We start from the raw sequence: 27,138 nt of genomic DNA, 5'->3' as shown, positions 1-27,138 counted from the left end.
ACATTCTTTAAAGAGATGGAAAAAACAATCATTAACTTTATATGGAAAGGGAAGAGGCCCCGGATAAGTAAATCATTATTGAAGAAGAAGAATAAAGTAGGAGGACTCGTACTACCTGACCTCAGAACGTACTATACAGCTATGGTAGTCAAAACAGCCTGGTACTCGTACAATGACAGATACATTGACCAATGGAACAGAATTGAGAACCCAGATGTAAATCCATCCACCCAGGGTCAGTTGATCTTCAACAAAGGCCCAAAGTCCATCAGATGAGGAAAAGATAGTCTTTTTAACAAACGGTGCTGGCAAAATTGGATGTCCATCTGCAAAAAAATGAAACAGGACCCGTACCTCACATCATACATAAAAACTAATTCAAAATGGATCAAAGACCTAAATACAAAACCAAAAACTATAAAGATCATAAAAGAAAAAATAGGATCAATGTTAGAGACCCTAATACACAGCATTAACAGGATACAAATGATAACTAACAGCATACAAACTCCAAAAGATAAGCTAGATAACTGGGATCTTCTAAAAATTAAACACTTATGCTCATCAAAAGACTTCACCAAAGGAGTAAAAAGAGAACCTACACACTGGGAAAAAATTTTCAGCTATTATAAATCTGATGAAGTTCTAAACTCTAAAATCTACAGGAAAATCCAACACCTCTACAACATAAAGACAAATAATCCAATTAAAAAATGGGCAAAGGAAATGAACAGGCACTTCACAAAAGAAGACATTCAAGCAGCTAACAGACACATGAGGAAATGCTCACGATCACTAGCCATTAGAGAAACACAAATCAAAACCACAATGAGATACTATCTCACCCCAACATCACTGGCATGAATCAAAAAAACAGAAAATAACAAGTGTTGGAGAGGCTGCGGGGAGATTGGATCTCTTATGCATTGCTGGTGGGAATGCAAAATGGTATAACCATTTTAGAAAACAATATGGTGCTTCCTTAGAAAGCTAGAAATAGAAATACCGTATGATCCAGCAATCCCATTCCTTGGAATATATCCTAGAGAAATAAGTGCCATCACAGAAATAAACATATGCACATCCATGTTCATTGCAGCATTGTTCACAATAGCAAAAAGATGAAACACCTAGATGCCCATCAGCAGATGAATGGATACACAAACCATGGTACATACACACAATGGAATACTATGCAATGATAAAGAACATTGACGATTCTGCGAAGCATCTCACGACATGAATGAATCTGGAGGGCATTATGCTGAGTGAAATAAGTCAGTCACAAAAGGACAAATATTGTATGAGACCATTACTATAAAAACTCATCAAAAGGTTTACACACAAAAAGAAACAATCTTTGATGGTTACAAGGAAGGGGAGAAGTGGGGGTGGAAAAACACTAAATAGACAATAGGTAAGTGGTAACTTTGGTAAAGAGTAAGACAGTACACAATACTGAGGAAGCCAGCACAACTTGTTCAGGGTCAGGTAGTGGAAGCTCCATGGACAAAGCCAAAGTCCCTGAAGGACTGAATTACTGGGCTGAGGGCTGTGGGGCCCATGATCTCAGGAAACATCTAGTTCAATTGGCATAACATAGTTTATAAAGAAAATGTTCTACATTCTACTTTGGTGACTAGTGTCTGGGGTCTTAAAAGCCTGTGAACAGCCATCTAAGATACTCTGCTGGTCTCACCCCTTCAGGAGCAAGGGAAAAGGAAGAAAACTAAAGACACAAGGGAAAGATTAGTCCAAAGGACTAATAGACCACAATTACCACTGCCTCTACCAGACTGAGTCCAGTACAACTAGATGGTGCCCAGCTACCCCTACTGACTGCTCTGACAGGGATCACAACAGAGGGTCCCAGACAGAGATGGAGAAAAATACAGAACAAAAGTCTAACTCAAAAAAAGACCAGACTTACTAGCCTGACAGAGACTGGAGAAACCCTGAGAGTATAGGCCCCAGACATCCTTTTAGCTCAGTAATGAAGTCACTCCTGAGGTTCACCTTTTAGCCAAAGTTTAGACAGACCTATAGGACAAAATGAGACTAAAGGGGCACAGCAGCCTAGGGTCAAGGACTAGAAGGCAGGAGGGGACAGGAAAGCTGGTAATAGGGAACCCAAGGTCAAGAAGGGAAGAGTACTGACATGTCATGGGGTTGTTAACCAATGTCATAAAACAATATATGTACTAATGTTTAATGAGAAGCTGGTTTGTTCTGTAAACCTTCGTTTAAAGTACAATTTAAAAAAAAATGCAAGGGTATAAAAAGCACAAATAAAAAAGCCACAAAAAGGTTTACAATAAAGAGCCACACACAGATATATTAGGACATAAAGAAATATAAATTCCTGACAAACTGGAATAAGAAGAAAAAATCATTAAATATGACAAAGCAACATGCTTTGTATTAATTAAAATGTTACAATTCATAAAGAATCTATTATAATGTCAATGCTTGCCAATGCTATATGCATTCAATAATAAAGCAAAAATTGTTAAAAGAAAAGAAGAATTTGAACTCTCTAACAAGTGGCATATTTTAATATACCTCCCTCAGAATTATGCAGTGAAACAAAAAATAATGTTATTGAAGATTTGAAAAATAAAATTACCCACCCTGATTGAATGAATATATATGTGCATACTTATAGTTAGTAAAGAGTATATATTATTTTCAAATGCCAGTGCAATATTTTCAAAGTAGACTATATATTGTTGCTGTTGGGTGCTGTTGAGTCAATCTCAACTCACAGCAACCTCACGTGACAAAACAGAACTGTTCAATAGAGTTTTCTTGGTTCTACAAGAACAGATCACCGGGGAAGCAGATCTTTAGGTCTTTTCTTCAGCAGAGCCACTGGCTGGGTTTGAACTGCCAACCTTTTAGTTAGCAGCCAACCGCTTGACCATTGTGCCACCAGGGCTTTTTATATTAGGCCACCAAAAACTCAATAAAGCATTATCTAACCACAATTCAACAAAACTATAATAAAAAATAATGTAAATAAAATAACAAAAATATAAAGCTACCGATATGTGGAAAACTTCATGACAAAGGAAATCAAAGACAAAATTATAGGCTTAGGAAGAAAAATGAAATCAATTAATAACCTATGGGATGTCACCAAAGCAGTACAGTACTCAGAGGAAATCTTAAAGCCCTAGTTAATGTATTAAACAACTAAGAAATAATAAAAATACATATTATAAGAAAGCAACACAGAAACTAGAAAAGATCAGTAAAATAAACTAAAAGAAACCAGGAGTAAAGAAGTAATAAAAATAAGAGCAGAAAAAAATGCAAAAGAAAATAAGCAAAAAAAGACAATAAAACTCAAACCTGGTGTTTAGCAAGTCCAAGATAAAATATAGCCTCAGTAGATGTCCTCCTAAGTCAGACCTCTATTGTTCTAACTTACAGAACTCATTCCTATCACCCTTTCCCCAGCTCAGCAGTAGCCTTGAAGACCCTGTAGCCTAGAACCCACTCCTCCTTTGCTCCTACAGTACATTCATCCAGTTCTATGTATTAACTCTTCATGCTTGAAATGCCCAGAATGTTTCTGTTCTCTGGACTGAATTTTGGTTTATGATATGATACTTCAGGACAAAAGACCCTTAAATACAGTTATGTGATTTGGTTTGTGTCTTAGTCATCTAGTGCTGCTATTATAGAAATACTATAAGTGGATGGCTTTAACAAAGAAAAATTTATTTCTTCACAGTAAAGTAGGCTAAAAGTCCAAATTCAGGGCATCAGCTCCAGGGAAGGCTTTCTCTCTCTGTTGGCCTTCTCATCAATGTTTCCCCAGACTAGGAGCTTCTCCGCGCAGGGACCCCAGGTCCAAAGGACACGCTCTGCTCCCTGCACTGGTTTCTTGGTGGTATAAGGTCCCACATCTCTCTGCTCACTTCTCTCTTTTATATCTCAAGAGATTGCCTCAGGACACAATCCAATCTTGTAGATTGAGTCCTGCCTTACTAACACAGCAGCCACCCATCCTCCCTCAACATGATAGAGGCAGAATCTACAACATATGGGAAAATCACACAATACTGGGAATCATGGCCCAAGCAAATTGATACACACACTTTTTGGGGGACATAATTCAATCCATGACAGTTTGGTTTTAAGGAAGTGAATATCCAACTGGAAAATGAAAAATAATTAGTCCACAACACATTCCTTCAAAACAATTAAACTCTCACTTGAAACTCTCTGGACTCAAGTGCTCACTGAAGACTTTGACAGACTATGTAGCTGCTGTTATAAACCATTATGGTGGGAATAAGAAATGCAGGTGTTATGGAGTTGGTTGGCTATTTCTCACTACAGTAGAGAAGTTAAATAAAAGATAATGGATGCCAGTGAGAACGGCAGAGTAAGGACCTCTGAAAATCCACTTCTCCATAAAAGAAATAAGAACACTGGCAAAAATTGTCAGAATTAGCATTTTCAGAACTTTAGAAATTAACCAAAGGCTTGCAACAATCCTAGAAGTGTTTATTCAAGAAAAATGGCTAAATCTCATTAAGAACAGCAAGTTTGTGGCTTATGTTATTTTAATTTGCCTATTCCCATCACCCTCTCCTCAGCGTAGCAGTAGCCTTGAAAACCAGCGGCCCTTCAATCACAGTTAAAAACAAAAAAATAAACACAAAACAAAACCAGCCTAGTAGCCATGTACTTTGGCCATGTTATCAGAAGGGATTAGTCCCTGGAAGAGGACATCATGCTTGGTAAAGTAGAGGGTCAGTGAAAAAGAGGAAGACACTCAACAAGATGGATTGACACAGCGGCTTCAACAATGGGCCCAAACATAGCAACAATCATGAGGATGGTGCAGGACCAGGCAGTGTTTCATTCTGCTGTACATAGGGTAGCTATGAGTTGGAACCAACTTGACGGCACCTGACAACAATAGCCAGCGGAAGGGGCAGAATGGGTTTGAAGTTCTTCAAAAGCACCATTGCTAAAGAACTGTCACTAACTGACCTCTCTGGCAGATCCTTGGAAATCCCCACTCAGGGGACGTGTCCTTATTTGACCACATTTACAGCTCACTCTCTACAAGCAGTCTTTTCCCCAGGGATGTTCGTTGAAAATAATCAGAGCAATTAGTTAACATTGTAGCTGCCTGAGGCAGAGAAAACAATTGGGGCAAACAAGCATGGACTAAAAAATTTTAAATGGAAAAGCTGGAGAATAAAACATATTTCCAGAAATCTGAAAGGCTACAAGCATGCACAGGTCTGGGGGTCCAGAGACAGGAAAGACCTGAGAAGACCCTAAACTCTCACTTCTGGCTGACTTTCAAGCTCTGCACAAGCACAAAGTGAAGGCTAAAACAAAGTTGTAAACTGCCTGCCTGGGTGCTTGCTTTGGCAGTGAAGACATCAAAATTGCCTAGCTGAGTGTTGAAGGTGAGTCCAAACACACACACCAAGCAAGACCCTTGTGAAGGCTGGAATAATTACTGGTTCCAGGGATTTAAAGAAATCTTTGCAAAAATTAGCTGGCCACTAAGGTAACTGAGAACAGACTTCAGTGGACAAATATGACAAAGAACGCATACTTTATAGAATTTGTTCAGGAAAGTCATTGTATTAGTTCCCTTTTGCTGCCATAACATATTACCTCAAACTTGGTGGCTTATGTTAATGGGGGAGGAACAACTTGGAAAAGGAGGGTGAGAATGGTGTCACAACTTGACGAACGTAATCAATTTCACTAAATTGTACATGTAGAAACTCTTGAATTCGTGTATGTTCTGCTGTGTATATTCTCAACAAAAATAAAATAAATTATATTAAAAAAAAAAGAAAACTTGGTGGCTTAAACAATGCAAATCTATTATCTCAAGTTTTGTACATCAAAAGTTCAGTAGGGTCTCAGTAGGCTCAAATCGACGCATCAGCAGGGCTACATCACTTTCTGCAGACTATAGAGAAGAACAGATTTTGTTTTTTCCAGATTCTTAAGGCCACCCACACTACTTGGCTTGTGGTTTGCTTCCTCCATCTTCAAAGCCAGCAACACTGGATCAAGTCTTTCTTGTATCCCATCACTCTCAACTTCCGCCTCTCTCTTCCACTTTTAAGGGACCTTATGATTATACTCGGCCCATTTGGATAATCTCCCTATTTTAAGATCAGCTGATTAGCAACCTTAATTCCATCTGCAACATTAATTCCTCTTTGCTATGTAACCTAACATATTTACAAGTTCTGAGCATTAGAATGTGAACATCTTTGGATGGGTATTATTCTGCCTACTCACTAAACAAATAGCAGCAAAGCAACAAAAAACACTGTTGCTACATTATATGATGTCTGTTTTTCAACACAAAAACTGTGAGACGTGCAAAGAGACAAGAAAACATGACCCATAAATGGGAAAAGAAGTATTCAATAGAAACTATCCATGAGGAAGACCAGATGTTGGATTTACTAGACAAAGCCTTCAAATCAGCTATATTAAATATGGTCAAAGAACTAAAGGCAAGTAGGAGAACAAGGTCTTACCAAATAGAGAATATCAATCAAAATATAAAAATTATAAGAAGAAATAAATAGAAATTCTGGAGTTCAAAGGGCAATAAATGAAAAATCACCAGAGAGGACCAACAGCAGATCTGAGCTGTCAAAAGAATCAACAAACTTGAAGATAAGAAAATTGAAAGTATTCAGTTTTAGGAGCAGAAAGGAAAAAAGAATGAAGAGAAATGAACAGAGCCTCAGAGAACTGTGGGACATTATCAACCATACCAACATATGCATAATGCAAGTCCCAGGAGAGAGGAGAAAGAGAAAGGGGCATAAAGAATATTTGGAGAAATAATGGCGAAAACCTTCCCAAATTTGATGAAAAACATTAACCAACACATCTAAGAATCTCAACAAACTCCAAGTAGGATAAACTTAAGGAGCCATGGGGCACAGTGGTTAAGCACCTGGCTGCTAACTGAAAGACTGGCAGTTTGAACCCACCAGCCTCTCCCAGGAAGACAGATGTGACAGTCTGCTTCTATAAAGATTTACAGCCTTAGGAACCCTACGGGGCATTTCCATTCTGTCCTATAGGGCCATTATGAGTCAAAGCTGACTTAACAGCAATGGGTTGGGTTTGGTTTTTTAGGATAAACTTACTGCTAAAGCTACAGTAAACAAAACAGCAAAAGACTGGCATAAAGACAGGCATATAGACAATGGAATAAAATTCAAATTATAGAAATAAGCCCTTACATTTATGGTTGAATGATTTTCTACAACAGTGCCAAGACCATTCAATAGGGAAAGAATAGTTTCTTCTACAAATGGTGCTGATAGAACTGGTATCTTTATGCAAAGGAATGAATTGGGTCTTTGCCTCACACCATATATACAAATTAACTCAAATTGGATCAAAGACCTAATTAAAAAGGTAAACTATAGGACTCTAAAAGACAAAATTATAGGCATAAGTTTTTCTGACCTTGGATTAGGAAATGGTTTCTTAGATATGAGACCAAACGCATGAGCAATGAAAGAAAAAAAATACATAAATTGGACATCATCAAAATTAAAAAATCTTTGTGCTTCAAAGGATACTATCAAAAAAGTGAAAAAAAAAAAAAACCCACAGAGTGGGAGAAAATATTTGCAAATACTATATCTGATAAGAGACAAGTATCCAGGATATATAACAAACTCTTATAACTCAACAATAAAAAGATAACACAATTTTTTAAAATGGGTAAATGATTTCAATACACATTTCTCCAAAGAAGATCAGTAAGGTCAGTAATGCATAAAAAGATGTTCAACATCTTTGTTAATTATGGAAATGCACACACAACCACAATAAGGTGCCATTTCACACTCACTAGAAAGGCTGTAATAAAAAAGTCAGGCAATAACAAAATGTGGAGAAACTGCAAGGACATGGAGAACCAGACATTACCGACGGGAATGTAAAATGGTGCAGCAGCTTTGCAAAACAGTTTGGCAGTTCCTTAAAAAGTTAAACAGAGTTACCATAACAGTCCAACCAACCCACTGCCATGGAGTCGATTCCGACTCATATATGATCCAGTAATTCCACTCCTAGGTATATACAAAACAGAAATGAAAACATATATTCACAAAAAGATTTGTATGTAAATGTTCATAGCAACATGATTCATATTAGTCAAAAGTGGAAAGAACCTAAAGGTCCATCAACAGGTGAACGGATAAACAAAATGTGGTATATATGCACAATGGAACATTATTCAGTTATAAAAAGGAATGAAGTACTGATACATGCTACAACATGGATGAATCTTGAAAACATTATACTAAGCGAAAGAAGCCAGACACAAAAAGGCTACATATTGCATCATTTTACTTATATGAAATATCCAGAACAGGAAAATTCATAGCGACAGAAAGTAGATTAGCCAACACCAGGTTCTGGAGGAAGGAAAAGTGGGGAGGGACTGCTAATGGGTATGAGGTTTCTTTTGAGGGCGATGAAAATGTTCTGGAATTAAATAGTGGTGATGGTTATATAGCTTTGTGAATATATTAAAAACCACTGAATTATATATAGGTAGTCCCTGGATTATGGATGAATTCCATTCCTAAATCTGTCTTTAAATCGAATTTGTACAAAAGTCGGAACAGTTAGGTATGGTCCATATCTAACGTCAGTCAAATGTTTGTCTTGGTATATGGTATATAGTGTGCTTTCTATGCATAAAAAACATTAAAGAAACACTTCCAGATACACTACAACATCTTTAACGTAAGAATACAGTAGCGTCCATTTGTTATTATGAACCATTGTATGTAGCTCGAATTTTTAATATAATAGGCTTTGGGAGAGGGAGGGGGCATTGTAGCTACAGGTTGTACATAAGTCAGACATTCATATAACCCGAAGACAGCCTGTACTTTAAAAGGGCAGATTTTATTGTATGTGAGTTATATATCAATAAAGAAAAGACAACAAGCTCAGAAAATCTTAAATGTTTCAGATACTTTGAAAAAGTCAATTGCTTTTCTACTCCAAAGAGTTAGAGATAAAAAGTATTGCTTAAAGTCTTTGTCAAATGCCTTCCATTAAATCATCTCAGCCAGATTTAGCAAACATCCAATGTAAGACGTTATCTAAATCTTCAGATGTCCTAAAGGTAGCCACCATTGAAACAGCGTGCTTGGGAATGTTAAACACAGAATCCTGTAACTAAAGGAGGAAAGCTGAAGACCGAAGTACTCTGGGCAGATGAGCTCTTTGGACATGGTTACTAGAACATGGGACAAACCAGAAATAAGTGGAATGGAAACCTACTAAATTCTTGTGAGGATTGTTTTGCCAGAGAAATTACAGTCTTGCCTACAAACTCCTGTGATGATTCAATCCCTCAAGCACCAGACAAAAAGAGGGTTCCAGTGTGAGTCTGCATAAGTATTTAGAAAACCTGATTTCCTTTTCAATCTTTGGTAAAAAGTACATACAAATACAAATTGTATTATTCCCTACATTTAAATGGATAGTCTTACAACTTTGAACTTGAGAGAACACTGTTCTAGACAGAAGCATCAGTAAGGTAACAATATTTTATGTTAACAATAAGAAGATGTCTGTATTCTGCAAGCAGGAGGTTGTTTTTTTCTCCCCTTCTTTCAAATGCTGCGTGCATATCCCCAAAATCACAATACCTTCATCTTGCCATATCATGGGCTAGATTATCCCTAGTTTTTAATCACTCAAGGGCATGAATTGACTCTTACAAATTTTTGGTTAAATTTGAAATAATGCACAACTGCTAAAAGTGATTTGGTGCTATCTTAGTTATCTAGTGTTGCTATAACAGAAATACCACAGGTGGGTGGCTTTAACAAACAGAAAAAAAATTTTCTCGCAATTGAGGAGGGTAGAAGTCTGAATTCAGGGTGCCAACTCTAAGAGAAGTCTCTGTCTCTCTGTTGATCCTGGAGGAAGGTCCTTGTCTCTTTTGAGCTTCTGCTCCTGGGCGATCTTCATGTGGCTTGGCATCTCTCTTGCGCCATCTCTGCTTCTTTCCCTTGCTTGTTTCATCTCAAAAGAGACTGACTTAAAACACACCCTACACTAATCCTGTTTCATTAACATCACAAAGAAAACCCATTCCCAAATGGGATTATAACCACAGGCATAGAAGTTAGGATTTATAACACACATTTCTGTGGGACACAATTCAATCCATACCAGGTGCGATAATCCTCTCTAACACCAAAACTATGAAATAGGAGTAAATTTATCTACACCAAGAAAAGAGTATAGTAATGTCTGAAACTAAAGTCACCCGCTAAAAAAGAAAAAAAAAAAAGTTCCATATAACAATCCCAAGTCTCCTTAGTCACAAGTGGGCTAGTAGATAAAATACTCAAACTATTGAGAAGCCTTTTTTGAGTAGGAGTTAGCAGATAGTAGCCAAGCTAATACTTAAAAAAAAAAAAATTAAGGGGTGCTCTACTAATGTTTCCACCAGACAATGAATAACAGACCCAAGAGGTTTCCTGGCCAACAGTAAAGGCAGCAGGACTTCAGAAATATTTGTTAAAATGCTGGTACAGCGAGGAGGACCAGAAGCCAAATATATCTTTGCCAAAATACTCTTTAAACTACCATTTACAGATGCTGACTAGGAGCCAGGCACCAGGATCAGCTTCTGACGTGTAATCTTTCATTTAATTCTCACAGCAACATCCATGAGTATGGTATTATCCTTATCCTTCCCATTTTATAGATGAGAAAACTGAGTTTTTAAAGAGTGAGTAAGTCCAAGGTCCTGCAGTTATTAACTGGCAGTGTAGGAACCCAAATTCAAAGACCATAATTTTAACTACAACCCTCTACTTCTTCTGGGTGTGCTTTCACCTTAGTTGCTTTTTCCTGAGAAATAATTGCGTGCAGATGAAATGAATGTTTGAGCTATTAGACCCCAAGTGATCATTTGTTTGTGGAAACATCTGTCTCACTTGGCAAACAGATGAGGTTTAGATATAATTTCATAGTTTGGTCTAGAGAATAAGAACTTCCAAAATTTTGAAACTTTGATGATCGAAAAGGACCACCTACTGAGGACTCCTATCTTTTATAACAGACAGAAGTCCCCTTGCAAAGTCCCCCAAGAATGTTCTTCTTCTTATGATCATGACATGGACTTCTAGTGCAGGAGACCATGCACCCTTACCTCAGCTTTTGGAAATACTTTGTCTTGATTGAGAAGAATGGTAGCATAAAATATGCTTTTGTATTAAAGGAAAATATTAAGCAATTGGAATATTGAGTTGCTTAGGACTGAACACTTTGGATGACAACCATACTAAATGCACATTTGATGATTCTTTTACCCCATCGCTTCCAATAAAAATTGGAACTAAAATGAATCTTAATTTAAAACTTAAAAAGAAACTATAAATGTAGTTTCTAATATTTAGAAATATGGTCCCAAAATTAAGAATTGATTATGTTCCAAATGATAATGTATAACATTGGAAATTTGCAATTTATTTCTCCCTCAAAAACAACCATGGTTAGCTTTCTAGGCTAAAATACAAAGTTTAATGAATGACCAGTAAAGCATCTGCAGTATCAAATATCTGTTAGGAAAATTTACAGTGATAATATAAATGACTATATTGTCCTTGTTGTTGTTAAGTGCCACTGAATTGGTTCTGACTCATAGTGACCCTATGTACAACGGAATGAAATCCTGCCTGGTCCTGTGCCATCCTTGCAATTGTTTCTATGTTTGGGCCCATTGTGTCAATCCATCTCATTGAAAGTCTTCCTCTTTTTCTCTGATCCTCTGCTTTACCAAGCATGATGTCCTCCTCCAGGGACTGGTCCCTCCTGGTAACATGTCCAAAGTACGAGACACGAAGTCTCACCATCCTTACTTCTAAAGAGCATTTTGGCTGTACTTCTCCCAAGACAGATTTGTTTGTTCTTCTGACAGTCCATGGTGTATTCAATATTATTTGCCAACACCATAATTCAAATGCATCAACTGTTCTTTGGTCTTTCTTATTCATTGTCTAGCTTTTGCATGCATCTGAGGTGATTGAAAATACCATGACTTGGGTCAGGCCCACCTTAGTCCTCAAGGTGACATCTTTGGTTTTTAATACTTGAAAGAGGTCTTTTGCAGCAGATTTGCTCAATGTAAAACGTTGTTTGATTTCTTGACTGCTGCATCCAAGGGCGCTGATTGTGGAACTAAGTAAAATGAAATCCTTGACAACTTCAATATTTTCTTCATTTATCATGATATTGTTCATTGGTTCAGTTGTGAGAATTTTTGTTTTCTTTATGTTGAAGTGTAATCCATACTGAAGGCTGTTAGTCTTTGATCTTCATCAGTAAGTGCTTCAGGTCCTCTTTGCTTTCAGCAAGCAAGGTTGTGTCATCTGCATATCTCAGGTTGTTAATGAGTCTTCCTTCAATCCTGATGCCACACTCTTCTTCATATAGTCCCACTTCTCAGATTATTTGCTCAGCATACAGATTAAAATAAGTATGATGAAAGGATACAACCCTGACACACGCACTTCCTGATTTTAAACCATGTAGTATTTCCTTGTTTTGTTTGAATGACTGCCTCTTGGTCTATGTACAGGTTCCACACGAGCACAATTAAATGTTCCAGAATTCCTATTTTTCACAATGTTATCCATAATTTGTTATGACCCACACAGTCAAATGCCTTTGCATAGTGAATAAAACACAAGTAAACATGTTTCTGGTATTCTCTGCTTTCATCCAAGATCCATCTGATATCAGCAACGATATCCCTCTTTCCACATCATCTTCTGAATTTGGCTTGAATTTCTGGAAGTTCCCTGTCAACATACTTCTGCAACTGTTTTTGAATTATCTTCAGCATAATTTTACTTTCATGTGATATTAATGTTATCGTTCAATAATTTCCACATTCCGTTTGATCACCTTTCTTTGGAATGGACATGAATATGTGCCCATGTTTTCCAGTCAGTTGGCCGGGCAGCTGTTTTCCACATTTCTTGGCATAGACGAGTGAACACTTCCAGCATTGCATTTGTTTGTTGAAACATCTAAATTGGTATTCTGTCAATTCATGGAGCATGTTTTTCGCCAATCCATTCAGTGCAGCTTGGACTTCTTCCTTCAATACCATCGGTTCTTGATCATATGCTACTCCTGAAATGGTTGAATGTCAACCAGTTCTTTTTGGTACAGTGATTTTGTGTATTGCTTCCATCTTCTTTTGATGCTTCCTGTGTCAATTTTTTGCCCATAGAATCCTTCAGTATTGCAATATTGTACTTACTATGTGTTAAGTACTGTTCTAAGTGCTTTCTTATATTAACTCATAACAACTCTGTAAGATATGTACCATTATTATTCTCATTTTACAAATGATGAAACTGAGGTACTAAGAATTATAGTAAATTGTTCAAGGACACACACCTAGTTAGTGAAAGAGTAAGGACTCATACCTGGGCAGTGTGGCTTCCTAATCTGTGCTCTTAACTCCCATGCTATAGAGCCTCACTTGAATAAAAATTTAATTGCAATATCAATAATTAAACCAAGCAACACCAAAATTGCATAAAGACATTGACTTTTGTTTATTATGAATATTCTTCTTTTTCGTAAGTTCCCTTCTTTTCCCCTTCAAGCTGAGGCAGATACTGGTCTGTATCATCCTGTTAGAAAACGGAATGATCTACTTTATTTCTTTTGGGGTCCCTGGGTGGCACAAACAGTAAAGTGTTTGACTATCAGCCAAAATGTTGGTGGTTCGAACACACCCAGAGGTGCCTCGGAAGACAGGCTTGGCATCTGCTTCTGAAAGGTCACAGCCTTGAAAATCCTATAAAGCAGTTCTACTCTGCAAACATGAGGTCGTCATGAGTTGAAATCAATTCAATGGCAATTAGAAACAACAACAACAACTTTATTTCTCTGGTTAACGTCTTTCTCCAAATAAAGATCAACAAGAAACCGCAAGGCCCAAGCCCAAGGAATAAACCTGGCCAAGAAAGATCTGAATTACAGATCAAGGGCTAGGTCAACAACCACTCCCCAACTGTTTCAGGGATTCTCCACATAATTCATTAGGTTCCTGTGTGAATACTTTCAGAGATGAAAAATACCCAGCTCCCTGGGCAATTGTATTCATCTTTAATGAGCTCTGATTATTGGAAACATGTTATATATATTGGACAAAATCTACTTTCTTTTAACTTCAACCTTGCATAACAACAGCTGATAACATTTATTGAGCTCTGATTGTTTCAAGGGCTCTTCTAAATGTGTTACGTGAAATGTCACTTAATTTTTACAATAACCCTATGAGGTAGGTATACAATTATCCACAGTTTATAAATGGGTGACCAAGGCCCAGAGAGAATGCCTAAGTGGTCCAAGTGGCGGAAAATATATGCTTGTCCTGACCTCTGGAGTTAAGGAGAATAAGTCTAATCCATCTTCCAAACTGGCACAAATGGTTTGCACTAGACTAGTAACCCAAAGGTTGGTGGTTTGAACCCACCGAGCAGCACCACAGAAGAAAGGCCTGGTGATCTGCTTTCATAAAGATTACAGCCAAGAAAACCCTATGGAGCAGTTCTACTCTATAACACTTGGGGTTGCCATGAGTCGGAATCACCTCAATGGCAATGGGTATTTTCAAAATGGAAGCCTTTTGAATATCTAAGGATACTATTCCTTGGACTCTTTTTTTCTTTTCTTTTTTTAGATAAATGTCCCGTTCATTTTATTTCATTTACTTAACATTCTTCCTCCCACATATTCTGCATGAATAAACCAACCTATTAAAGATCTAACTCAAATGTCACCTCTTGTGTGGTTTTCTTCAAATCCCCTGACCCCAGGCAGAATTAATCACTTCTTATTCTATGTTCACATAGTCCTTGGTGCCTATCCAATGGTAGGCTGATAAATGTTTAACAACCAGTTCTCTGGTATAGTTCTAACACAAATATTGATAATACCATTAACATTAGTGAATACAAAAAAAGTGAAACAAAGAAGATATCTGTCAGTAATTCACTCTTTCATCAATGACATGAGTTGCTTCCTTGAAAACCATGTGATAGTTTTTGAATAATGCAAGAATACTTTAAAGTTCTGTGCTATTCACAATGTAGCAGTTAGAGACATTATCCCATTAAAAAACCTGTTGATGTCAAGTTGATTCTGACTCAAATGGACCCTATAGGACACAGTAGAACTGCCCCATAGGGTTTCCAAGGAGCGGATGGCGGATTCGAACCGCCGACCTTTTCATCAGCAGCTGTAACTCTTAACCACTGCGCCACCAACTCCTTTAAATTTAATCTCCATTATTGACATTTTTCCCCATCACATTCTTATGACCAGACAATCAACAAAACAATAAATCGAGTCCTGATTTGTAGCATTTAAGGATTTCTAAGGTGTAAATACACCCACATGGCCAAGTTTAAGCTTCCAACATGACATCACTGGATACAGATTTGGGAAGTGAAGTGCAGTAGCACACCATTCTATGGCATATCCAAAATACAGATACACTAGAAAATGCATAAACAACCATAAATAACTTCAAGAGTATAGATAATAGCAAAGTGATTAGGAATACTATTGAAACAATTATATTTAAATTTTAATAAATAATATCTATATCTTTGTTTTTAATATAACTTAGTTGATTGTGAGATTATATAAATTATTGTTTAATAATGGCTGTTAACAACCAGCTCATAAAATTCCTGAAAATTTGACAATTCACCCTCACAAGCCAGTAGGAGCCAGCCTCAGCACTCCATTGCCTCTATTGCGGTAGTTTGTTGCCTGCAGCGTGAAAAAGAGGAAAGTACAAACATTTTAGCTTCTGGCCGATGTGAATTCAAATCCCAGCTCTATCATTTATTCACAGGGTTCAGTGTTCTTGGGCAAGTTATTAATCTCTCCTCTCTTTGCATTTTTGTTTTGTTCGATGCAACATGGGGCTAACACATCAACCTGGAAGAACTGTTCTGGGGATTAAATAAAATTATGAATATAAAGTAGCAGACAACCTGGTGAGAATTGGCTCTTTCTAAATGATAACTAATATTAATTATTTACACGTATTTATCTGCTGTGTTGTTAGGTGGTGTTGAGGCGGTTCTGTGTCATAGCAACCCTATGTACAACAGAATAAAACTGCCCGGTACTGTGCCATCCTCATAATCATTTCTGCTCTACTGGAATAAAACCACTTCAAAGGGAAGGATCATGTCCTATGTTTTTGTATCCCCAGCTTCTAGCGTAAATCAAACCAGTTACCATTGAAATGACTCCAACTCATGGCAACCCTATGTGTGTCAGAGTGGAACTTGCTCCATACGGTTTTCAATGGCTGCCTTTTCAGAAGCAGATTGCCAGGCCTTTCTTCCGAGGCCCTCTGGGTGGACTCACATCTACAACCTTTCATCAGCAGCTGAGTATGTTAACCATTTGCACCACCCAGGGACTCTTAAATAAGTTAATAAACAAATTAAGTGAAATGATGATTGCTTCCCTATGGATTTGTCAATGCCCCTCTTAATACATACCCCCAGAATTGGATACAATACTTTGGAAGTGCTCAAGAGTGATTTTGAAGTTTAAAAGTGATAGGCATAAAATATCTCCCACTTCATAGGCAGTTAATAAATGGTAGCAGTTAACTGATACCCTCCATGTAACAGGGCTAGTTTTGCCCTTGTTCGTCATACAATAACCTATTGCTGCCTTCTAAGACTGAGTAGCTCTTTTAAGAAACTGAATTATCACAGCTACAGTAATTGAGGAAAGCCAAATAATATTCTCAGTTATTTCAATGTGTATTGTCTTTAAACTACTGTTTTCTAAGCCTATTCTTACAGTTTTCCACACTGGATCAACTTGTCATTTTAACCTCTGAAGTCTTTTTGAAGTCTATCATCATCTAATTCTCACTGAAGTCATTAATACAAGCATTGAAGAGGACAGAGTCAAGTTTGAAGTCTCATGCATCCAATATTCCATTGCTATCATGTGTGACAAGATGACAATTCAGCTTTCTTTCCAGATTCCTGTTGTGTGCACTGAGCCAACCACTGCCTCCAGGCTGATCGTAATCAGTTCTAGATTAGAAGTTCATTTCATCATTTATTCTTCCTTCCTCCTATCGCACTTCTCTTTTCCAATTCTGTATCCAGTGATGTTATGCTGGTAGCTTGAACTTGGCCATGTGGGAGTATTTAAACCTTAGAAACTGTTAAATGCTACAAATCAGGACCTGGATTTATTGTTTTGTTGATTGTCTAGTCATAAGAAGGTCTTCTTAGATGAAATGTTTTATGCTGAAAGATACTAGCAATTCCTGTCTAGAGGGTAAAAACCATCCATTACTACTATATCTTACCTGTATTCCATTTGTGATTCATATTGAGAAGATTGGTTTATATTCTCCATCTGATTTGGTAGTTTTCAGTAAACCCTTACGATGACTAACCTGTTTCTCTTTGTTTTCACATTAGGCCAAATGCCTTCCAGCTTGCTTCTCCTTTCTGTGATGATTTTCCATGTAGGTATGCAGTCTAATTGCTTTTCTTTCCAGCAAACATTTTGTAACCACATTTAGAATACTGGTTTATAGACTTACGTTTCCTTGGGTACCGGATGTCTTCTGTTTTTGCTCTTTATTTGACGGGATATACTTGGCTTCTTCCACAGCCATGGACTCTGGTTTTTGGTCATTCTTGACCACACTGGCAAGTCTCTTTGCCAGCTGTTATTATCTGGGCCAATGTTCCTCCAACTACTGGTGCACAGATCACCTGCATCAGAGATGCTGCTGCACGAGATCTGGCACTGGACCTGTATTTTTAACTTGCACCACATACAATTTTTATGCACACTGACGTTTGAGAGCCCTGCTCTAGGCAGGTTCTCCCCAGTCCAAGAGACATACACTCTGTCCCTCATTATAAAGTCTCCAGTTAAGTATTTTAAGCCAGTCTAGAGAACAACAATAAAAAATCCCTGTTTCTGATAATACATCAGAAAGTAGAAGTTGAGAAAGTTAACTGCTACCATTTATTAAGTGCCTATGAAATGCAAGATACTTTATGCCTAACACCTCTGAACTTCAAAATCACTCTGCAAGTCCAGTATTATTATCCCTGCAATAACCCTGAACCTCAGAAAAATTAGGTGGTCTGTTCAAGGACACACAGATCATGGTTGGCATAGAATTTGAAGCAAAGTTGGCCTGACTCCAGTGCCTAAGATGGTTGCAATATACCATGCTAACTCATTTAATTGTTTCCTCTTGGCCAACAATTGTTGTTGTTGTTGTTGTTAGGCGCTGTTGAGTTGGCTCTGACTCATAGTGACTCTATGTACAACAGAACAAAGCACTGCCTGGTCCTGCGCCATCCTCATGATCGTTGTTATGCTCGAGCCCATTGTTGCAGCCACTGTGTCCGTTCATCTCATTGAGAATCTTCCTCTTTTTCGCTGATCCTCTACTTTACCAAACATGATGTCATTCTCCAGCGACTGTTCTCGCCTGATAACATGTCCAAAGAATGTGAGACAAAGTCTCACCATCCTTGCTTCTAAGGAGCATTTTGGCTGTACTTCCTCCAAGACAGATTTGTTCTTTTTTTTGGCATGGTATGTTCGATATTCTTCACCAACACCGTAATTTAAAGTCATCAGTTCTTCTTTGGTCTTCCGTATTCATTGTCCAGCTTTCACATGCATATGAAACGACTGAAAATACCATGGCTTGGGTCAGGCACACCTTAGTCCTTAAAATGACATCTTTGCTTTTCAACATTTGAAAGAGGTCTTTCGCAGCAGATTTGTCCAATGTAATGTGTCATTTGATTTCTTGACTACTGCTTCCATAGGTGTTGACTGTGGATCCCAGTAAAATGAAATCCTTGACAACTTCAGTCTGGAGACCATATAAAACTACATCCAAGAACTGAAATTGCTGGAAGGGAGAAGATACACAGCACGTACAAGTAGGAAAGAATGAGTCTCAGGGAAGGAAAACAGAGGAGAGGAGAGCAAGCCTGCCACCAGCACACTCTCAGATGGAAGTAGGGAAATGAGTAAATCTGGAGACTAGGAAGAGAAAGAAGGTCTTTTGAGGAACAAGGCAATTCAAAGCAAATTAAGGAAGAGCAGGGTCAGTCTATCCAATCCCTAGTCAAGCATGGTGAGCCAATTCCAAGATAGTCATATTCAGATATTTGTCTTCAAATTAACTACTCCATGAAAAGATTCAGTCCTTCTTAAGGCACTTGGTTTGTATGTGTGAACATATATAAGTTAAGTGTTCATATTTGGGGAACTAGGGGAAGAAGAAATTCATTTATTGGAAACATTTAGAGAACTGATCATTTTAATCTTTTAACCAGCCGACTCAAATAAAATAAAATATGCAAACAAGTAAATTAGAATAATTAATACCCTATTTAAGTCTATTCAATTATTCACTGTTATGTATTGAATTGTTTCTCCCAAAAATATGTGTCATAAGTCCTAACTTCTATACCTGTGGATGTAATCCCATTTGGGAATAGGGTTTTCTTTCTTATATTAAAGAGACCATATAAGTGTAGGGTGTGTCTTAATCCAATCACTTTTGAGACATAAAAGAGCAAATTAGGCACAGAAGCAAGGAACCACGTAGATGGGGGAAGATAGATGCCATGCCGCATGAAGATCGCCAAGGAACTCACGAACTGAAACTGAAAAGACACAGACTTCCCCCTAGAGCCGACAGAGAGAGAAAGCCTTCCCCTAGAGCTGGTGCCCTGAATTTGGACCTGTAGCTTCCTCAACTGTGAGAAAATAAATTACTTTTCATTAAAGCCATCCACTCGTGGTATTTCTGTTATAGCAGCCCTAGATAACTAAAACAATCATTATTTACTCTTTATTTGTTAAATATTTATTGACTACCTACTATACACTCAAAATTAAGCTAGATGCTGAGGCATTATTCTGGGTTAAATTGTTCCTCTGTGTGAATGTCACTCTTCCTTAATCTGCATGAGACTTTTTTACCCTTCTTTCAAGGCTTAGCTTAAATATCTCCTCATCAATCATGTCCTCAGTTATTCTCAAGCAACATTTAGTTCATAACTTTATTACAGGATTTATGCTGCACTGTAATTATTTGACTATATTTCTGTCTTTCCCTCTATGTATTCTTTAACTTCAGAAACTTTGCATTATTTATAGCTGTATTTCCAATGTCAGCAAATAGTAGGTGGTCAGTAAATGTGGCGTTAATATATGAATGAATGAATAAATGAATGAAAGACTGAATAAGCAATCATGTGAATTAAAGAAAATTAATAACATATACACGGAGATCTTGAAGAATTCTCTGCAAATATCTTTGGCTGAATTAGTATAGTTCAAGCCTACAATTCTTGAATCTTTCTGATGGGTCTCCAGAGATCTGAAGTCTTAAATTCAAGGTCATATAGTCTTTCGAGTTTACCATGAAGCTGTAATATTAATGAGGCGTTCCATGGCCACCCAGACTTTTTATTAAAGCACATGGGAGAAGATCCTGAGCCAAGGATAACTTCTACTCACAAAATCCCTCTATAGGCAGGCAAGAAAATCACAGACAATGCAAAGAAACAAAACTGATACTTCTGTCTTTTCAACAAAAGATATCTGTGGAATGTTATCAGTTAAAAGAATACAAATAATTTAAGACCTGAGGCAGTAGATTTATATGTGGGCTATAAACAACACATCCTATTGGACAACCTGAAACAATATGAGCAATTATAACTACAGTAATATAAAACATTTTCTAGGTTTTTTTATATAGACTAAAATAAATGGTTGTTTCTTTTACTCTGTAATTCAATAAGAATGAGTCCACTATGTTAAAAGAAAAAGACATAGAAATACTGTCAGCTAAGGTGTGGAAATTAAATTACCATGCACATGCAGTTGAATGTGCTGTTGTGTTTCTCCAGCCGCATTGGTAGCCACACATGTATATCTGCCAGCATCTTCCAACAGGGCTTTGGCAATCTGTAGAACTCGACCAGAAGACTGTATCTAATTGGGAGCAGAAAGCATGGCAGCATTTTGTGCTTTACACTTGGACTTGAAAACACTCGCTGAGATACACTCATTCAAATTTATAATCTCTAATTATATTCCTATGCCAATATCTTAATTACCTCTTGATACATTACAGCCAGATTACTTCATCATACACCAAGAAAATGAACTAATTTGATTGAAAAGCTTTGCTTATTCATTGGAAAAGGCGAAACAAAATATCCTAAGGCCAGCCTGCTGGTATAGTCATAAAACTCCGCTGGATAAAAGACTTCAGCACTGAACTATGAGGTATGTGACGGAAATTTAAGTTATTTGAAAAAAAAATATGGCCATATTTATGTAACACTTCATAAATAGTTTTAAAACAACAATCTTTTTTGATTAAATGGTCATGGAGGCCAGAAAAACAACAAAAAATTTATAAAATATGACTAATTGGAATGCGATACATTTCTCCCTGACTGATTTTCCTAATTTCCCTCACAAGCCCATTGCAACTGGCTTCCACTATTTTGAAACTGATTATTCAGAAGTTATTCTTTGATTATTCAGAGGTTACTAGTAACTTTCAACCACAATATCCAAAGGCCTACTTAACTTCATACTCTCTTCCACCATCTACAGCATTTGGACCTGCTTCTTGAATCTCTACTCTCTGAGTGTCAAGGATACAGCATTCCCTCAGTTCTCACTCCCTGACTTTCTTAGGAGATTCATTTGTGAGTCCGCTTCCTTCTCCTGTCCTACAAGCAGGAAATCTGTCTTCCTCATAGGTTTTATCCAAACACACAGCTTCAGTGAAAAACACTGTGCATACTCCTAAATCTACAGCTTTAGTTGTTTCCAACTATTTGTTGGATATGCTACCACATGAAATTTAACACATCCAAAACTGAGCTCATAAATGTTTCTCTTATATCCTTAAAACTAACTTCTCCTTGCATGTTCCCAGTCTTGCATAATGGTACCCACCCTCCTTCCAGTTTTCGGGTTTCAGAGCCCACTTTGACTGACTCTCCTATTAATTACACCATTGTATGTTTCTCAGATCCCCTGCTCCTATTCCCACAGCCATGGTGGGATTGTAATAGTGTCATAAGTAATGTTCCAGGGTCTCCACCCATCTCAGCTTTTAATCTATCTTACATACTGCCGCCAGAATAATTTGCCTAAAATGCAAATTTGATTATTTTACCAGTCTCTATTCGAATCTCATTTATGGCTCCCCACTTTGTCCAGAACGAAATCTAAATGCAGCATAGCCCTCCAGGCTCACCACATTCTGACCCCAAATGATCTTCTCCTGTGTAAACACCCACGTAACCTATTCTCCAGCAGCACTGTACTACTTTAAGTATACTATACTTTAAGCAACACATTCACCTTGGGACTACTGCGCCTGGCCTGTAAATGCCATAATTTCTTAAGACTCTGCACTAGGTAGGTCCTCTATCCTTTATCTTCTTACTGTTTATTATTCCCTTGGGTTAACTCATCTGTGCCCATGGTTTCAAATGTCACCTAAGTGTCAATATCCTGCCAGAGCTCTATTTTGAGCTCCAGGAACATATGCTCAACTATCTACCTGACATCTCTACTACTTTATCTCAAAGTCCCCTCAAACCCCAAACGTCTAAAACTCAAATGTGGTTTTATCTTCTCAAACCTGTCCTTCTCTGGTGTCTCCTTTCTCACTGAATAGTATCACTATGCATACAATTGTGTAGTTTAGATACCTAGAAGTCTTCCTTAACACCTCCCTCCCCCTTCATCCTTCATAAACAATCTATGGCTGAGCACTAATAATTTAACTACTAAATAGCCCTCAAATCTATCCACACATCCTCATCTCTATGACCAGCATGTGAGTCCAAATTTCTATCTTCTCTTTGTTCTAGACAAATGCCAATATGTCCTAATTGGTTTCCATATGTCTAGTCTTCCTCTCCAATTCATTCTCCAGAAAGGGGCAGGATAACTACTTAAAATGCAAACCTGATCGTATCATTCCTCTCTTAAAACCCTTCAAAGGCCTCCCATTGCTTTAAAATAAAATAAAGTCATTAACGTTACTTAAATACCTCCTACCTGTTCTCTGGTCTCCACTTATACCATATTTCCCTTGCTCTCTGTTCCTCAGTTCAGAGGAACTGAACTTGCTTGCTTTCATGTCCTCAAGATGTATCATGCTCTCCATCATTATAATTCGTTTGCCCATATACTCCTCTGAAACATTCAGTTTTCTTCCATTACTTCACCTATTTAACTCCTACCTATTCTTCATATCTCTGCTCAAAAGCTTTTCCTATGAATTTTCCTAATGCTCAGAGTTTTTCCTCATTATATGTTCTTGTAGCTCTACATTTTCCCTTTAAAATCACTCATCACAGTTTACAATTATCCTTACATGCGACTATGTGATAAATGTCTGCCTCCCAGGTAAACAGTTGTTTAATCTTCACTATGTTTGAAGGCTATTTACTAAATCTTTCACTAGCATAAATGTGTTAGTTCCACTGGATTTGGAAAAAGAATAATAAATGAGCAGATCCCCATCACTTCTACTGGGAGCACAACTCATCACATCCTTCATTATTACGAACTTACTGAAAGCAAAGATCCAGACCATGTTAAGTCAGTTAAAATCCTTTCATACCATTGGCCTAAACGGTATGCCAGCCACTTTTTATGCTTCTGGACCTCATAGTTAGTATGTTATTCTGGTTCTAATGCATTTAGTGTCAAGGTGAGTCCTTTTTGAAATACGTGAAGCTCAGCAGACAAGTTGGAGCCTCACTGTTGCGTAGGTTGAGCATTCTATTAGGTGATGCTTCCTGGATGTGTTAGTTTTGTAAAATCTTGCTTTTTTCCCCCCTTATTTCTGTGAGATAAGGCTTGCAAGCATAATTATGGCTTTCCTGTATGATAGTTAGGGAGCCCTGATGGATTTGTTCTGGTTTTTCTGTGTTATATTTGGAAAACCAGCGGTTCCCCATATAACCTAATGGACAAGCACCAGCAATAAATTATCTACCTAATTTTCAGTGGCATACTGTCATGTCACAGACTGGGGACACCAAAATGTCACTTGCTTCATTGGTAGATTGTATTGCCAGATCATATTTCTCAAAATCCATATTACCAACCAAAACTTTAAACACACTCCATTAGTAAGCATGCATTCCAATACTGAAAACACATGCCATAAAAAAATAATAATAATAATGAGGAGAAAAAATATAGTCATGGAAGGGTAAACTAAATCCTAGTAGCAACATCTATTAATTCCAATTTTAAAATCCATAATTTAGCTTATCCAGGATTGAAATCTCTTTTATATTTCTATCTATCTATCTATTTAACCATCTATTAACTGAACAAATATATACTGAGTTATAGTTATGTGTCAGAACTATTTGTTATTTGGTATGAATAATACACAAGTGAATAAGGGTAACTGGATCTCTCCCTCCTGAAGCTTATAAACTGGACCAAAAATGTTTTTGAAGACTTATTTCACTTGGGTTTATATAGGTATGATTTTACCTCAATCTTATTCTGTGGTGAACATACTGAGGATATAGTGGCTTATTACTGAACTATGCTCAGCCATGAGATACTATTTTTCAATAGTTAAAACACGTGTAAACCAAAATAATAAAAACACCAACCACCATGTTAAAATTAGTATCATTGTTAAGGCTATTAAAGGTTTTAATTATTTCCATTCTACAAATCAAAATATTAGGTTATTCTAAAAAACTCTAAGGAAAACACATATTGTTTAATAAAATTTCCATAAAATCTGTCCAACAGGAAAATCTATAATTAAGAAAGAAAAATGAGATGTAGCTTTCTCAGTTTGGACTCAGTGGTATTCCTGCTTACTTTGAGGTTTCCTTGGGCAGTGTTCACAGGTTGGCCATCTTTTAACCATGTAATGGATGGATTTGGAATGCCATTGGCTATGCACTGCAGGGTGATTGGCTTGTATTTCACCATGGCTCTCTCAGAAAGGCCTGAGGACTTGATTGTTGGTGGAACTAGGTTTAAGAAAGGAAAAAAAGGAAGGAAGGAAGGTGGGAAGGAGGGAAGGAGAGAAGGAAGGAAGGAGGAAAGGAGGGAAAGAAGGAAGGATAGAGGGAGGGAGGAAGGGAGAAAGGCAGGAAGGAAGGAAGGAAGGTAAAATATAATAAATATAGGGTCAAATGCTTAAAAATATATATGCAAGAACGTGAAACTTTAAAGTTTAACAAACGGTGAAATAATTTCATCCCATGCATTAACTACATTTTTAAGCAATTTTAGAGATTACTGGTTATTTAACTATGGATCTTTAATTCTCCAAAGAATAAGTAAAATGAATTTATAGCTACTACAATCCACATGTATGTTTGGTTTACACCTTTTGGTGTGTTTTCCCAATCTAAAATGACCGTTCCTTTCTCTAGAACTACCTCCTTAAATCAGCATGAGTTTCCAGCACCCATATTTATACTGCATGACTCTGCCCAGAGCAGGGCTGACTGAACCCGGGATAGTAACTTAATATAAACTGGGGCTGCCATATTCCCCCTCTCAGGGATTGGAATTGGTATCAAGAAACAGGATTAGCTATATTCCATCATGGGACTGAATAAGCAGGGGGAAAAAAAACAGTCTGCAGAGGGAGAGTAAAGAATGAAGTTGATGTTCATAGAAATCTCTTCTTGCGGCTTCCAAATGTCTCCCCTGTTTCTGGTTCCAGTCCCTCCCTTCCTGAAGTCTGCGGGTGAGTAAGACACCTAATACTCTGGCAAAGGGTTGCTTCTATCACTAGATTAATGGTTATAACCCTAATGTACCAGTTCTGTGAATGCACTTATTTGCCCTGGGTCCTTCAATAACATCCTCAGACTCCATTTCTGGAAACTACTTTATTCACGCTCCCTCCTGTTTTGGCTAAACCCTCGGATGCTGACACACCCCTTTATTTTAAATTTGTCCTCATTCCTCAGACCCTGGTTTTCTATGCATAATACACTTCCCAACATTAAAGTCTGACTAAAGTCATTCATGTGGTGCCTCTTGGTTGAGTCTCTGTGTCAGTAAAGTGCCATAAGATCTTCCAGTATTTAACTCAAATTCGCTTCCTCTACACTACTGTCCAACAACCCAAGATTTATCTAAACTGTTGAGCTACAACCTGAATTAGATAATTGAACAACACATAAATTAATTTTTACATAAGATGCTCCTGTCCCATCTTCAGCGTACCATGAACAGTCACTTCAAATTCCTTCTTGTGATCCCCAGCAGCATTTGTTGCCACACATCGATAAAGACCTGTGTCTGACACTTGAGCCTGGGCAATAACCAGTTTGCGTCCATTTAGTAAAATCTTAAATCCATCTGTTTCATCAACTGGCTGACCGTCCTTCAGCCACCTATAGAAAAAACAGCAAAAAGAAGTCTGGAAATATATTTTAAATTACTAGGTTCCTAGAAGATATATATATATATATATATATATATACATAAAATTATATATATATATATAATTCTCAATTGTGTATCTGTCTAATTTCCCAGTTGCTCACTCTGTTAAACCAATTGCAAATGGGGAGGAGAAGGAAAAAGGAAACCTGGCTTAACACAGAAGTTGGCATATTGTTGGACCCAATAACTATGATTCAAAGGAATGTTTGAGTTCTTCACTCTTCTTTGACTGATTTTAGGCTACAGAAAGAGGCAAATTCCCCTAAATATTACCCACTTCAAACTTTTAAATAATATTAACCTGAAAAATACACACAATCCTCAGACATCTGTAAAATAAAACCTTAAAATGATATAGTATTATGTTTTACATTTCTTATGAGAGTCATCTCTTTCTATTTAGCTTTATGATAATGTGTGAACATATCTTATTCCCCTAGGAGTTCATGTGCATATTTCCTTCCCTTGTGCCTTGAAAATGAAAGATAGTACTCAAAAAACATTTTGTGAATGAAGGAATTAGAA

General features: G+C 37.3%; 1 protein-coding gene across 1 annotated transcript in view; it reads right to left on the bottom strand.

Annotated features, from left to right (window-relative positions):
- The window catches only part of HMCN1 (hemicentin 1), a 545,341-nt gene that overhangs the window by 182,090 nt on the left and 336,113 nt on the right, over positions 1–27,138 (bottom strand). Inside the window, exons 34-36 of the mRNA XM_004372917.2 lie at positions 26,392–26,561; positions 25,024–25,178; positions 21,003–21,126 (exon numbers count right to left, since the gene is read on the bottom strand). Of these exons, the coding sequence (XP_004372974.1) occupies positions 21,003–21,126; positions 25,024–25,178; positions 26,392–26,561 (449 nt within the window). The remainder of the gene's footprint in view (positions 1–21,002; positions 21,127–25,023; positions 25,179–26,391; positions 26,562–27,138) is intronic.

This window comes from Trichechus manatus, unplaced genomic scaffold (genome assembly GCF_000243295.1).
Source record: "Trichechus manatus latirostris isolate Lorelei unplaced genomic scaffold, TriManLat1.0 scaffold00021, whole genome shotgun sequence".
In the NCBI taxonomy this organism is placed as follows: Eukaryota; Metazoa; Chordata; class Mammalia; order Sirenia; family Trichechidae; genus Trichechus; species Trichechus manatus.
Note: the sequence above shows the minus strand (reverse complement) of the source record. Positions and strands in the feature narration are given on the sequence as shown.